Raw genomic sequence first — 16,517 nt, 5'->3', positions numbered from 1 at the left:
CCTCTAATTCTAATATAACTTAATTTACTTGTCAAAGAGATCATAATAAACTTACAATTAAATTGTCACATAATAAACATTGCCCATGACATGTAACATTATTGTTAACGAGCTCATCGCTGATCGTCGCTCCGTGACAGGCATGCATTGAGCAAAATATTATTTGTGATGCTAAATGACAGTGTCTAGGGACAGCATAGTATATATTAATGTGTTGCCTACGTTAAATCATATACATAATGTCTGAAACTATCTTACAAATTACTTAACATTATTATATTGTTCTCCACAATGCGAATCGACATCAATAAATTAAAATAAAAAGACTTGGACTGCCGCGCAGAATTGAATTTCAAAGACATGATTGGAATAGGAAAGCTGCCTGGTTTGAGGTGCAGCCTGGGGTTGTAGATGTGTGTCGAAGCCTAGCTGGGGCGCTTGTGGGTCTGGCTGAGGCGGGCCACCTTGGGCGGGCGGATGTGCGCGCCGTGCCCGCACTCCTTGTGCGCGTGCGGCGACTTCTTGCTCGCCGCCGATAATCGCTTGCGCGGCTTCAGGAAGTCTGGAAATAAGAGAAAATTTACGTTAAATATTGCATTTAGACAGCCGGTGCCGTTTGGGATTTAAATATTTATATTAACATACAAAATATATAATCCCGCTTGCAATTGGTTGCGCATGATCGCTTCTCGAATAATTCCGCAAGCAAACTGGACCAGCAAATGTCGATCGCATAAAGCACAAGTTTTATGACGCTTGTTAACATTCGTCGCGGACTTACTTCTTGCATGAAATTAGTCGTTAAACTGCTGACGGGACTTTATGGGGCCGAAAAAGAAAGACTCGTAAAACCTGCGGACCTTACAACTTACAAACATTTGACATTTTTACGACTCTATCCGTAAGGGGCAGTAAAAACTAGCATTATGCACCGGAATCTATTCTCCGATAATCCTTTAGCGGCGACACCCTTTGTGACTATTTCTAATTTTGGAAAAATATGGGCTATAGCCATAAAACTTTATGGCCTTTTTACTACTGTTTAATCTGTATTATAATGGAGGTCTGTGAGTTACTGGTGTGAGAAGGAAATGCGTCTTAGTTCCTAAAGGGTTATTTCGAATTAGGAATTCCCCTTTAAACGATTGCAGTGATTTAGGAAACAAAACCAATCGTAAAATGTTAATAGAAACGGTTAATAACGATACTAAAGTTGGATTTCGAAATGGTTGTTTTTTTTTACGATATCAACCCGCAACTTCGAAACATAAACGACTGTCGAATATCCCGAAGCGTTGCCGATGAGACAGACGCGAGGCATGGTGGAGTTTTAACTAAGTGACCAAACAAAAAACACCTTAGCAACAAAACGCGTCCAATGAGAAACAAGGTCGTGTATTGCCAATACGCTGCAAGACGCTCAGACAAACGTATCTTATGACACGGAGAAGATAAGAACCTTAGTGCTTGCATAGGCTCAAGTATGAGAGCCAAGATACCAGTAAAATTAATCATTGATATGAAACTTTGCTTCGCAGTTTTGGTCGGGAAAACTACACGAAAATTGAAAACTGAAGCTAAACCAGCGCGATACTAACAGTGAGAAGCAGGCACGTGTAAGCGTTATACATATATAGGTACATATCTGTACATGCGTTTATTTAATAAAAAAAACCTTGAACAGTAAAAACAATGTGACACACCAAATAACCTAGCTGATAACGCCATGTCAACTATGTGAAAAACCGAGCCTTGTATTTTCTCACACGACACGTCAACTCGTTGAAGGCTTTTTGGCGGGAAACGAACTGCTAAATAATCGGCACACGTTTTATCAGAGCGTTAGTAATAAGAATACTATATAAAAAGTGGACGCGTCGGTTGGTGCAGTCGGGAGCCACTGACGTCACGCCAAGGTCGACAGGTCCGCCGAGGACTTCCCGCCAAATCAACATAACAACACACCACGTGGCTCTACCAGGCCATCGCCGAAATACTAACCTACATTTGACATTAACTATACCTTTTTTAACTGAAATACCGCCTCCCTTGTCGTGGAAATGGAGAGGTATTTCCCTAAGCAACTAGCATGCAAACATACTTTTATGGAAAATATAAGAACAAGTAAAATACTGTCTTTCTAATTTTAATAACATGTTTTCTCTGTGATATTGAACCTCGTGCTACAAATAGAATACTATGCTCAGGAGTTGCGCTCGGAGAAAATACTTTCACAACGTTGCGCAATGAGTTTCCCGCCAAATGCTCAATGGAGCGTTTCGCGCCATTTTCTCGCAAATAAATTGACCGGTTTCCGGAGCATTTTGGCACAGTGTTACGTATTTGGTCCAGCCGTGAACGCTATTCGGTCGGTTAGCCGACGCGAGGGTGTAGGACGTTAGCGTAAACAAATTGACCTTGAAGACGCGCGTGGTCTTCGAGCAAACAACTCACACATTGATAACCCTATGACGAGTGACACAAGTGCTTTGGCTGCTTGTATTATTAGATAGGATTTGATATTTGGACGAGGAATGTATAACTCCGGCTCGGCAACCAATATAGAACGCGTGTTCGAACGTTTAACGTTTGAATGATGAAATCAGTAATCCTGTCGTCAACAACATGTAGCAATAACGGCGAAATAATGTGTCGTTTGAAGGTTGCGAGCGCATTAGTTACGCTATTTGATTCGTGTATCATCATTGCCGGTTTATCACGCGTTATCAGGCGAGCGGATAATGCGCACAAGTTTCCATTTCGATAACATTTTCAAACGTAAAGTTGTAAACAACGTAGATTTGTTTTTGATACGGAAATTTAAAAATATGCGTTATCTTATCACCAAGTTTAATAGGTTAGTGAGACAGGAGTCGAATTTGTGCGGTAACTCTAACGAAATGGCTCTACAGTTGATTGTTTTCACAGACAGAACATGTTATTTGAATACGGCGAAGCGAGTTAGTTGCGTAGAGGCGCGGTTATTTCTGTCGACCTAAATATCTGCGCGAGCGCGCCCCGGACACCTAAGAGCTTCACACTCACAGTATTGGTTCTTGTTTACTCAGAAATACATTACCGCTGGCCGGCTTTGACGCCAGGGTGTAGAATTTAAACATCGTAAGAATAAGAAGTACAATAGGACTATGAATTTTAAACGATGCACTGAATGCAGACCACGTCCGAAGGCCGCCTGATGCTCGCTGCATCCGTCATCTGACACAAGCATGCTTGATGCTTTAAGAAGATTATACAATGTACAATTGTACATTATTTATCAGTCATCACTATCCCTCGACGAAATAACTCAAGTATTTAAATAGACGCTGCCTGTAGTAGGTTCTGCGTGCACAACGCTTAGCCTTTCTCTTTAACCGCTCGCCACTTTCATTTCGCATTCATGCGCTTCAACGTTCTTGCGATTCCCTATTGTCTTTATAACAAGTTAGATTTCTCATCTGAGATTTCGTTTGGCAGTCGAAAAAAGTAAAAACTTGTTGCAGGATGTCAACACTGTTAAAAATGTATGCAAGAACGTGATTGTGAAAAGTTTTCGACGAAACGTCAAAAGTGTGTTGAAGGCTTTGATCCGCCGCTGCGTCTAGTGCAGGAAACAACGCCACGTGAATAGATAATCTCGTGTTGGGCGGACAATAAACGCATTGTTTACGCTTTCCAAGTGTCGTCAAATGTAAATCGTTGACACTGGAAAGTAACCCATTGTAACTTTGGGCGCATGCCGCCGTTTTTATTAAAGTGAAATTACGAATACACAGAAGAAGCTAAGGTGAAATGCCTGGAATGCTTTCAAAAGGTAAACTGTTGCGTTTACGGAAATTGGAGAGCGTGCCACAAAAGATATCGTGCGGTGTATTACCAAAGTTGCCCCGGGTCCGTGGGAATGGCCTCAGGGCACGGTACTCCCGGGAAAGCGGTTGCCGCCTCCATATCAACCGGCCCGGGGCTAAGGTGTGCACCTGACTTGTGAGGTGCAGACCTAGCTATTAAGAACTACGCATCAAATCGGAACCGATGGTTCCAAGCTGTTATTAAGCTACTAGGCGTGAATAGACGTCGATGCATAACGAACGCAAGGTTCTATTGGTTATGCATAGTTGAGCCGAAGGTGTTTCAGCATGCGCCGGGTGCAAAAAGAAAGCATATAGCCAATACAAGTGTGAGTACATTCGCGAGCGTTTATAATGATAACTGATGATGTTTTTTTAGCGTGATTAGTGATTACTATTCGCTTCGGCCTCGGCTGTATATACGTTTGATAAAGCGGATTGAATGAGTGCGTAAACGCACGGTTTGATATCATAGCACGTGATTCAGCCGGAACGATAGACGTGCCCACTGCCTACGCTAGACGTATTCGTATTTTGGGATTCTTCAGCATAAGTGTTTTGTTAAATCTGCAATAAAGTATGATGGACTAGTGAATTCCTGCCTGATCGCATCATGATCTGTTTTAAAGTTCGTAATCTAGATCGCTCATATAATAGAGCGTTTTATCCCGAACTCGACCTATGCAAATCAATGGCAGTTGCAGGACTTGCAGGTTTGGAGTGTAGTTGAGATAAATAGCGATTTCGCCCGTTAAAATATCTTGAAACGTTCCAAACAAGTCTAAACAAGATAGGACGCGTCGCTGCATCATCTAACTGGTATAGTTAGTGAATACATTCGTCGAGGACGGGACGGGCGCGGATTTGTCAGGCGCCCACGCCGGCCAAACAGGTTGCCTCGGCCCTAGCGCTCAGCTTTTTTATTTTATCCACGATAGGGCTGCCACAGGCCGATGCAGCTGCATTTCTTTAAACGGGAAATGGGCAGTAATAACGCAACGGCGAGGCGCATTGTAAATCGCGAACCAGTTCCTAAATATCTAGGTCGAGTGAAAGGCGAGTCCGTGGCCACGGCGCGTTAGCGGATATACATTGTGATCCGTCCCTGTTACTCTAGTTCAGGCGCAACCCTAGGTTCCTAGCGCAGCTCGAAGATAAAAAGAGCAACAAAAACTGATCCCGCGCACGGCGTATAGCTCGTACCTAGTACAGCGCATGTGTATAGTTGTTTGGGCTCTCGGCTACTGGTTTTGAGACTTGACAGCCTAAACAAATAAGTGACACGCACCCAGGTAGCGGCCATTGTATCCCGCCCTTAACATTTGTTAAATATTATCTGATATCGTTTAAATTGCGGTCGATGTAACGGATTATTTATGGCTCGAGGACTCTTCAGGTTCCTTCGGTGACAGTTTTGTAAATAATATTGAATTGTTTTCACTGATGGCGATGGCGTCACGGTCGAGGCAGGAAATAGCGTCAGTTATACTCACTGGTGAGTCAGTCGGCGCTTCCAGGATTTAATTGTTTAATACCATAATGATTAATAGCTGCTTTTCCACGGTCCCTTGGATTTATTCCTTTGTTAACCGAAATTCGGGCATCTATTAGCTAAAATCTGTTACTGGACTTACGAAATTACAGGTTCCAAACTTAAATTGCAGCTTAGCTCTAAACCTGCCAATTGAGAGTCTAGACTAAATTGTTCGCGTGTACACCGCTATTACAGTGATCTAATCTTCTAAACAGGATGTCCAAATTGAACGTTATACAGCGTTGAGAGTATTGAATTTATCTTTTGAATTAGGACCTTTTTTATCATGATTTCAGTGTGATTTTGGGTTAAAGTTATATACTGTAATGATTAGTGCTTTAAGAATTTTGGGCTCTTTTTTACCTAGGTATTTAAGTTTGTGATTAGTGTTCGTGAGCAAAAAGTGGCAGTTTGAGGTGGGAGCTGTGTGAAAACGGCCCGAGTCAACAGTAGAGCGTGGATGTCAATAGTGTGGATGTGTAAATATATTTATATTTACACATCACACGACGTGACAAACGTTTCGCGCTGGAAATAGGATATATATGCAGTTTGTAGGATAACTGTAGGATATATTTTCCAATATGATTTAATATAAATTATAAATTCAAAATAATAATACAATTCGACTTTTGATTTGGCCTGGTACATATATCCGTACACACCAGTCAAGACCAAGGTTTAGTCTTAATGGAATTGGTATACCATCATCATTTGATTGATCAAAAGATTCTACCGCAACAAAAAATCTATCGTAATTAAACTCTGTTACTGTTATCATGATCAAAAAACCGTTGCGTAAAATGCCGGGTCGTGTATAATGGTGTGGAGACTAAGTACTGTGAAAGTAACCATTGTTGCATGTCGATCGACACACTCATGGTACGTGCAACTCATGGTATCCATAGCTTGACAATGTATCAGAAATATCCACCGAGAAAGTCGTAAAAGGTATCTTTGTGTACGGTTTTTACAGCGTACTCTTAAGCATTCACATATTTTTTCCCTTGGTTTTCTATTTCTAATAAGAAATCGTGCTTTTTTGGATTACTTAACTAAAAGCCAACGCAAGAATGTTTTTTTTTTGTGTTCCACGTACTGATGAAATACATATTTTTTTCAAAACTCATGAAAGTCATTTACGATCATTAAGACAAAGTAAAGAGAGATAAAAATAAGATTTAGAATCTCGATGCGCCGGAGTACACGGGGGGCAACGAACCGCGTCCATCTTGAAATTATTCACGTGACCTCAATGCATTATACTTTATAACTCTTTCAGTTTTTAAGGAAGTAGAAATGCCAAATTGATCGTGAATTTCACGCGATATTTAAAACTTCATATAGAAACGATTGCCTGAAACTGTAGGTTAAAAATGTGGGTCATGCTATTGACTGACTGCAAAACAAATACAGCCGCTAAAATTGAGCTCAATTTAAAAAACTTTGGTAGTTTAACCAAATTGTTAACAAAGAAAACTAGGCTATCAGCTTTCGATGAACTAACAAAAACGCCTTGCTTCACTTGTTCTACACGCCTAGTAATACCAATTTGTATCGTGATGCACTCAAGTTTTTTACTCGCAGTCTCGTACCTACACGATACCTACAATGGTTGATTGCATTGCATTGTCCACAATGTGTTAGCTGCGTTTTTCGGACGTTGAAATTGGATAGCAGTATTTTTAGTTTCCTAGAGAAGTCATGAAATTTAAACTTAAAATAAAATGCTTTTTCGATTGTAGGTTTTCAATGGGCCCTAGTCCAACCGTTTCTTTACTATCCTGCAAATATTTATAAAAAATGTCTTACGTTCTTAGTTGCAGCTTATACCTTACCTAAGACTAAATGCAGTAAGTGCGCTTCAACGCATAGAAACTTCCTACGTTAGTGCATGGACGCTAGACGTGTGTCCTCCGGGGCGGTTCGTTCACCCTGCGTCCGCGCAGGTGCTTAGGTAACGTTACGACACAAACCAGAATCGAGCCAATTGCATGGGAGCGTCCAATTATCATAGACCAGCGAATTAGCTTTGCAACATTGTTCAACAGGACCCGATAACGTAGCAAGGGTGGTTTTGTACTAGAACATTACGTACGGATGTAAAATCGGAATGTTATAGTTTCCCGAAAAAAAAAGGCTGCTGTTTGTAATACTTTGCGGTTGGTTAACATGAAATTGCTGAAAATTAAAACTGCAAAGAATACGACACGTATCAGTTGTGGAAGAAATATATGTATTAATTTTATAGATGATTTTGCGTTTGCAACGGCATTGATATGGAACTGATGTCGTTTTCTAACAAAGGGCACCTTTTTTTTGCTACCAGTATAAAGATGTACATAATTAGAAATCGTACTTAATTGACAGTTCAGATGTAATAAATAAGTTTATCATGAGAACTTCGTATTTATAAAGTAGGTAGCTATTCAGTATTCTAGTAAATGCTGTCAATCATGTTGTGCCCTTTACGCAAGGCTGCTACAGCGCGATCTTCACGCGTTCTGATCCAGTTTGCTATTGTTTTATAAACATGGGAACGACGTATCAGTGGAAAGGTATAATTATCGATCTGTAGAAAACACATTGTTGCATAGTGCGTTAATGTGTGTTAAAAAAAACTAGCTTACTCGCACAATGATGGATGCATGATGTTATCATTAAAGACCCACTGCTGAGATCTTAAAGATGATTGGATGACTATAAAATAAATGGAATGGTAATAAAAGTCATGTTTTTTTACCAAGCCCCATGATTTGTCCAGCCCATTTTTTATGATTCGGCCATACCAAACAAATCACGATCGAAAAAGTACAATAATGTATTATTGATCTCGACTACTGTGCTGTGTTGCATTACAATATATTAAAGGGTCTTAATGAACGCTTAATAAGGCGGCGGATCAAAGCGCGTACGCATCAAACGTGCCGGTATAGGACAACAAAATACTTAATGTAAACTGGATCAGCCGATAACAGCCCATATTCCCTACCCATAAGATCGACAACAAGCGACTTATGATTGTGGTTTAGTAACCACTTGTTACTATCGCTACTAACATACGCCATCTTGGAATAAAAAACAAGTGCCATTTTGGTTAAACTCTGTAAAAAACAAGTGAAGTGGTAGTGTAGTTGATAGCCTCAAGGAAGATGGTGGAAACATGTGCGAGCTAAGATTGAAAATTTCTGAAGCGTCTTAAGATAATAGTTTTTATGGATGGGTCCGTATGTAATTTACTTTACTCGTATTTCAGGTACCTTTTACTATGTTAATAGTAGCATGGCTCTATTTACAACACAGCTTAAGAACTCGATAAAAAGACACAGAACTAAAAATTAATTATTTTCTCAATGCGGTTGTGCATGTTGAATATTGTATGCACATGCAACCAGTTGTCATGGCGTAAATCAGAGTGGCGGCTACCGGGCCACGCAATTAAACGCGCTGCCGCGGGCAGGGGCGGGTTTATTATTTTTAGCCCACATCTCGACACGACTGCGAAAATATTTATGGAATAGCCCCTTCCTTACACATCTGTCATATTTTATCATGATTTAAAAAGGCAACAAACTTACAGTAGCCAAGTAAACAGTAGCAGCTTTTTTATCCAAATCAGATCAAAATTAAATTCGGTCGGAGCTATCACGAGCGCTCGGACACGCAAGGTGCGTTCCCATGATCGTTAATATTCAAATTTAAGATGAAACGGCTTTATAAAATCCAGAACAAAATCGATACCCGCAATAAAATAATATAATAAAGACACGTAACGGCTTAAACGGTAGCTAAACAACGTCAAAGAACAATGCTGCCATTGTAAGAGATGAATAAAGGAGACAAAAGAGGAAACTTGTCGAGATGATATTGGACAGCTTCTGAAGCTTAAACATCGGTTTTTCTGTAGTAAACACAATCGGGCGCTTTGTGCGTTCGACCTCAGGTCACTCCCAAGACCTCAGGACCAAATTTACCGCTCTCTCAGCGAAAGGAACAATGGATAAGAAAGGACAGGATTACCGCGAGGGGTGATGCTGCTAAGTATTACACCAACAATAGATACAAAGCCTGGTGTGTGTTTACCCATGAATATGTGGAATAATGCACAATGGCCGGTGCTATGCTAATAGGAGCAACAGGTTCACGCTCTCAAGATAAGTCTTCGTGTGCAACGAATTCGCGTTTGAAGTTAAATCGTGCAACTGAAAAATTGCCCTACGTTGTAATCCCGTTTATAAATGGTGTATTTAGACGTTTCTGCTAACTGTGCTAGTGGGTATTGTTAGGCAAATTAATGAATTAATTATGCTCGCACGGCGTGCGAGCGCATGAGTACGACGACAAAGGCATAGTTTGAAGACAATAAACAATAGCCTATTGATTGATTGCAATCATAGACGTTGGTTTTCGCAATGATTCTAGGTAGGTAGGTAGTGTCTGTAGTCAGAAATGTTTATGGGATGAACTATAAGTATAGATAAACGAACAGTTGCCAATAGCGGCAGAAGGGATGCTAAGCCCCCTGAACAGATGCTAAAGAGTCATGGCGACATTTGGTAGGCTACTCGAGCAATTATCCGTGTAGTGGCTTAGAAATCCTGCGTCATGTGTCCACTCCGGCGCAGCCCATCTGCGCTGGATTAGCGCACGTATTGGGTTGCGAGAGGGAAGCGCTCGCGTTTCACACGATAGCTTCCTTATAAGACTAGTTTCTAACTAGCAGTGGCGAGGCGTTCGTAGATCACAATTTTTATTGAGTTGCCTAACTATAGGTACCAGGGCAATAGAACGCAGAGCTGTATGTGAAAAAGAAAATCAAAGTGGCTATGGTTTGTCTACTGTTAGCTATTTGTGTTTAGGATGCATCTATATTCAGAATTCCCGTCCCTTTTGATCTAGCGAAGGGACGAGGAAGTTTACGACCACTTGACATTACTATTAAAAGGCATAAAGTGCTAAAGATTGCGTTATCGTAAGTGCTAAGCGAGCTAAGTGGCAATTATGCGGTTTCAGAGCTAGCGTTACGTAAAGCGTTACCGCAACTCCAGACGAAAGCTGCCATTATGAAGTTACCTCAACTGTGTAAAAACGGTATCAGACAGGTATACATTTCGAAAGCAATTTATTTTATTATTAGTACATTATTTATGTAATTTAATCGTCTAGTAAACTGCAAATCTTTTCAGAGCGTGAAGCGGCTCTTTCACTTGTTTTATTTTATTTTTTTTCCCTATAATTACAAAAAAAAATTGTCAGATTCAGTTCTTCAATCAACAGCTGAAGGCACACGATCTGTTATGATCACCGCGGTCACGCCGGTCACGGACCACACACCGACAAATCACGACCCAAAAAACCTAAGATTCCAGTCACGCTTCACTAATTAACCTTACGTGCTGTAAATTTTATTATTCCTGTAAAATCATAATAAATCAACTATTTTTAACAGCACGTAAAAACGACAATGGGGAATTCACTTTAGTTTTTTAGCATTATAATTTTTACGACCTTAAGTTGGTCTTGTACAGTCCTAACAAGATTTTACGACAAGGCGTTTCGATTTAAATGTGTAAAAGTAGGAATAAATACAATTGGTCAAGCATCGGATCAATGATACAATTAATGTAACAGCTTATGACTGTTTTACGATATTATTATGCAGGTAATTGTTCACTATTTTACGATCGAGGTGACCGGTAGATATCTGCATGTACCGGACACTAGTGTGTGAAAGTCAGACAGGTCATAAAAGCAATTGGTGAAGCGTTGACCGTTCAATGATTTTACGACTGCGTCTCGATTTCAGTTGGCATTTTGAAACGTGTGAAAAGGTAGGGTGCATAGTAACTAAAACTGGGATCTTGTATGTGAAGAAATGAAGTTCTATATGTTGGTGTCAATGATTTTGTAGGTGTTGATGGTAGACTCAATAATTAAATAAGTACATACTTAATAGTAAAGCATTGAAGCCTCGGTAATATCTCCGTCCAGAAGGAAATGTGTCGATAGTTACGAGTGTCGGTATTTCATTTGTTAGTTAAGCAGTTGGTTAGCGTACGCCGAACGTGTGACGAATAGGAATGGTCCTAGCGGTCCTTGCAACTAGGACATGCATGATTTATATAAATAAACATTATAAGTACTTGAATGCTACATACTTAGTAGTTTACAAATAAGCAAAATTTCAAAACAAACAATGTATTATACTGAAAGTACGTAGGCACTTTCAATATAATGCGCGTGCATAAACTATCGGAATTTAATAGACATTAAATTTAAATAACGTTGTATACTCGAAAAGTTGTAAAATACGGCAAATAAGTACCTTCCTATAAATGTTGCAATGGTAAAAAACAGCCTATCGATACGCGAAGAAAACCGATAAAAATGCAGCTATAAATAAATTCACACCGTACCATTTACGTGTGTATGCGGATTGTTTTGCCTAGTTTTAATGAATTCAGATTAATATGCAGTGGTCATGCAGATATTAATCAAACGATAGTGCCGTGGGAATGGAGTGGCTCTGACCGAACGGACCAGTTTCGCGCGAATGCAAATCTGCAGGCGCCTATGCAGCTTGGGGGTTCAAATGTAGAAAATATAAGTCTATGGTAATCGTTTAATAATTCTTAAACCGCATTCAAGTTTAACCAATATCGCGGGTAATTATAATAAATATACAATATATATACCTAAGTATGAGATACACGGAACGGAAGTCTGAAATAATGAATTAATAGAAAACCATGGATATTCTATTACGCAGGAAAACGCATTATATTATCTACTTAAGTACTTACAATACAACAATATTAATGTAGAACCGTCATTATGTCAACAAACAATAAACTACTGTTAAAACAGTTTAAAAGACTATAAACAATGAACATTCACACAATATTCCCGATCTGTAAGCTGTGTTTTAAATAGTTTAGCATATATTAACAAAGTAACAATTACACTCCTAAGCTTCTCGCATCGATGAAACTTAACTTTAGATCTATTGTCTTTATTCACCATTTGCATAAGAAAAGTTACACTGTATGCAACCCTTTGTCAATTAAAAGTAACTGAAAATAATAATTGAATGGGTACTGCAGTTTGAGTTTATCAAGAACAATTTCTGTGTCGATCAAAATAACCGCAACCGTTTTTAGCCGCCTAATATAGGGTTACCAGATGACAGGAATTTTCCTGACATGTCAGGAATTTTGGCCTTTTGTCAGGAATGGGGACGGAACACGAAAATGTCAGGAATCTTTTTAAAGTAGTTTTTTATAAAGTACCTTTTTATTTACTTAAATTAATCCAAAAATATTGTAAAAAAATAATAAATGAGATCCACTCAACTTATCAATAACTTCGTAATTATTAATTAAGAAATCTTTACTCAAGCATACATATATAGATGTTTTAGAAATTGGAATCATGTCTTATATTCGCATTTGCAAAGTCAACAATATAATAAGAAGTATCCTCTCCTCTGTGATTAAAAATAATGTAGGTAAAACGTCTTGTTTAATCGGACTAAACTTAACTACTAACTCACCAAAATAATACAATTGCTCTTTTAGGGCCATCGCTAACGGCTAAATCCCCCCCCCCCCCCCCCCCCCCCTCGTCAAAAACATGGATGTCAGGAAAAATATTCTGAAATCAGGAATTTTGTCCGGAAATTCTAAATTTGTATCTGGTAACCCTAGCCTAATAAGACTTATTGGAATTCTCAACAATTATATTTTATTGACAAATAATTTTTGGAAATTAAAGTATAAACAATGAAATTATATCGCGGTAGACTCGTTTGTGTAATTAAATATGTGTACAAAACGCGAGAGTTTAAAGTGTTTTATTGACAGAGATTAGTAAAGGTAGGAAACTAAGTGTCTTGTTGTTTTATAATACAGGGCAAATGGGAAAAGCAACGTAGCGTATCCTGCACAGTGGTTCCCACAAATTAAATCTCCAAAAATCCTTTACACTAGGGGAGGGCAACCCTCTATTAATTAGAGAACCAAATAACGCACAAATTATATGGGAACTGATTTCACTTGCACCATAAAAACGTTTGTTTATTAATTTAAATATTAAGTGAAGCGATTAAATTAAATTCCGTAAAATATTTTGACAATGGCAGCTAAAATTTATTGATTATTGAGCAACTGACATTTGACGGTGGCATTATGATTCAGAATCTCAAATAGCGCTCGAGAGTTTACGTTAAGCATGTCATGAATACTAGATCCGCCTGTATAAGTCTCATATGCATTATAATGGCTGTCAATATGTTTATGGCTGCATGTCTGCTGCACTTACGCCCTGTCGCTCTTGGCGCATGGCAACCGATGCACGGTGCATGAACAATGCACTCTGTTGGCAACCTACGCTTGATAGCTGATAACGTACGTGAAATCACTTTTTGCAACAGCATAAAATGCAACTCTATTTTAAAGGCGATATAGTCAGATTTAGAATGATGCCCTAAAATTTAAGAACATCTGTGTCAATAGCGTCAGATTATTCTATAATAAGACTATCATGGAATAATAAAGCGTCTAGTTAAATATTGTTATCTTTACAAGCTTAGCTGAGATGTGAGTGTAAGAATTGCGAAACGTGTTTACTATGTTTTTTACTAGGATCGTCATAACATTTGATAAGTCAACAGTGTCAGTGAGGTTATTTTTATATTCTACAGGCCATTTTCGGATACGCCCCTACTCTGTAGGGTAATCTATCAAGGCTTCTTAATAATCTTTTTACGCATATACAACCTGTCTTCGAAAAGACCCCTCTGAATTGGGACAAAAACGCAACATTCAATACGATCTCCCCATCGTCAATACGCCGCGGGTAACTGGGCATTGTAAGACATTGTTCGATTATAAGGGCGACAATGCTGGTCTTTGACCCTTGCCCTGATTCTAACGGCGTTCGCGAAAGATACAACATCGGACGATAAAGTTTTTAATGTATGTACAATTGTACATAGTACCTAACCTACGTCCAGACGGCATGTCTGACAGTACGTCATGATATCACGCGACAATGTTTGTGTGAATCATTGTGATTTTTGTAAAGAACAATGTAATACCTATTTACTATGTTGATAAAGGTCTAGAAGCTAAGTATTCCAGTTTATTATTAAGCGACGAGGAACTTCATTGACTCTGGTGGATAATAATCAAATTCATTCCTTCAATGACTATTTGCAGTCGCTTTGGTTGAGAGCAAAATGGTACCAATGGAAAAAGATTGTAACGATTAATTCCTCACACGGAGAAAACTACAAAGACATAACAGTAGGTAAACATTTAGCAGATGTAGCTCGCTATTAATGCCTGGGTGTAAAAACAGTGGCTTTGTCGGCGCGGGCGCACGCGCTCTTACGTCTTGTTCTCTGTGCGACCTACCGCACTGCCGATGACGTACTGCTACAGAAAAAGTATATTATTAAACGGATTTTCGAAAGGAAGAGCTTTGAGATGAATCTAGAGGTTAGCTATTTATGAATAGAATGTCTACTCTATTTTGGAATAGCAATCCTAGCGCACAATAGGCGCTAAATGATAAAATCCAACTGAAGATTTATTTTATTTGCCTTGTCTTTTGTTGAGGTATGTTTTCATACCACATATAAGTTCAGAAGAACCTTCATGGGGATTTTACAGCTTTGCAGATATCGGTTGAAGTAATCCATCTTGTAGTCGTGTAAGAAATCAAAGCTAAAGACGTGATCTAATAGCCTATTAATGGACTTAGAGCTGAGTCACTGCAATTGTCGAGCCCATGCGACCCTCGAATCCATCATCCTGACCATTATAACCTCAATTAAATCCAATTTGCATAAAAGCAGTCACTAGCCCTATTCTTTCTTAGAGATGTCACCACCTTTGTCCCTACGTAACCTACTCCTATTGAAACCGGACAACTTAGGGCAACAATAGGGACAGTTTGACCCACAATGACCATGGGACAGTCGTTATTTGTGTATTTTGAGCAATAAACACTGCTTTTTATGCGATTGTGAGCGCAGTTTTTGTATAAAATTTGAATCTGAATGGCTGAATGCACATTGTCCGTTGGCGAGCTCGTGGATGCAATCTGCAGGTCAGTTTATGCATAATCGTTAGAAATTACCGAGGCGAGAGTAACGCGGTGGGAAACGCAGTCCGTTTGACGGGAAAGTGATGCTGACTGACAGGTGACAGCTTGACTTTTTAATTGCCTATAGACTAGAGATGCCCTGAATAGTGAATTTGGTCGAATACCGAATATTCGGCCCCTCTCGGCCGAATACCGAATATTCGGTATGACATGCGAACATTTTGAGTCACAATCATTATGAAAATTGTTCGCCAACAAAGCACAACGTTTGCTAAGTTATATTATTATGTTGAACAGAATTAGTGTATGTAGTTCGAGTCAATCAAATCAGACCTATCATAAAAATAAAATATTTTGTAATCAACAAATTCTCAAAAACGTGCCTGTGTATTTAACTACTTTCCAAGAATACATTTTTAATATTAAATATACCTAGTTTTGGGTTATTTATTTGTGTTATTTTTTTTTTAGGTAGGTGCAACAGATATACGGTATTCAGCCGAATAGTAGGCAACATTCGGCCGAATACCGAATATTCGGCAAAGTGGCCGAATACCGAATGATAGTTGCCGAATATTCGTGGCATCTCTACTATATAGACCAGGAATGTTACGCGTTCTGATTGCGTTACAAGTGGAGTAGATTTAAGTTTTTATAGCGTGTTACGGGTATACACATTTCAAATGGAATGTAATCTCATTCGTTATTAAAGATTCGGTTAGTTTCAGATCGTGCCGACTGGCTGGGAAAGAGTATAAGCGTCCAAGTCCAAGGCTTACCATACAACAATGCTTTAATCGCTCGCGTTCTAAAGCCGCTTTGTAAAATTAAGCGCTTACCGGCCATGCCTTTAGTCCTTTGAAATCCGTATCCATAAAAACATGAACGCTAAAGAATTAAAATCTGTTCTTCGATTTGATATTCTTCATGCATCGTCGCTCGTCGAAGGCGTGTTAGAAATTGGAGGCGTCTAAACAATAACAAACGCAGGATTAGACGCACACAAGCATGCCTAAGGACATCAC

The 16,517-nt window shown here is 39.2% G+C and overlaps 1 protein-coding gene across 1 annotated transcript in view; it reads right to left on the bottom strand.

Moving 5' to 3' along the window:
• Positions 1 to 411: 411 nt before the first annotated feature.
• LOC134794939 (uncharacterized) overlaps positions 412 to 16,517 on the bottom strand; it is a 36,122-nt gene continuing 20,016 nt past the window's right edge. The window contains exon 3 of the mRNA XM_063766808.1: positions 412 to 562. Coding sequence (XP_063622878.1) covers positions 426 to 562 — 137 coding nt within the window. The 3' untranslated portion in view covers positions 412 to 425. The remainder of the gene's footprint in view (positions 563 to 16,517) is intronic.

This window comes from Cydia splendana, chromosome 11, assembly GCF_910591565.1.
Source record: "Cydia splendana chromosome 11, ilCydSple1.2, whole genome shotgun sequence".
In the NCBI taxonomy this organism is placed as follows: domain Eukaryota; kingdom Metazoa; phylum Arthropoda; class Insecta; order Lepidoptera; family Tortricidae; genus Cydia; species Cydia splendana.
Note: the sequence above shows the minus strand (reverse complement) of the source record. Positions and strands in the feature narration are given on the sequence as shown.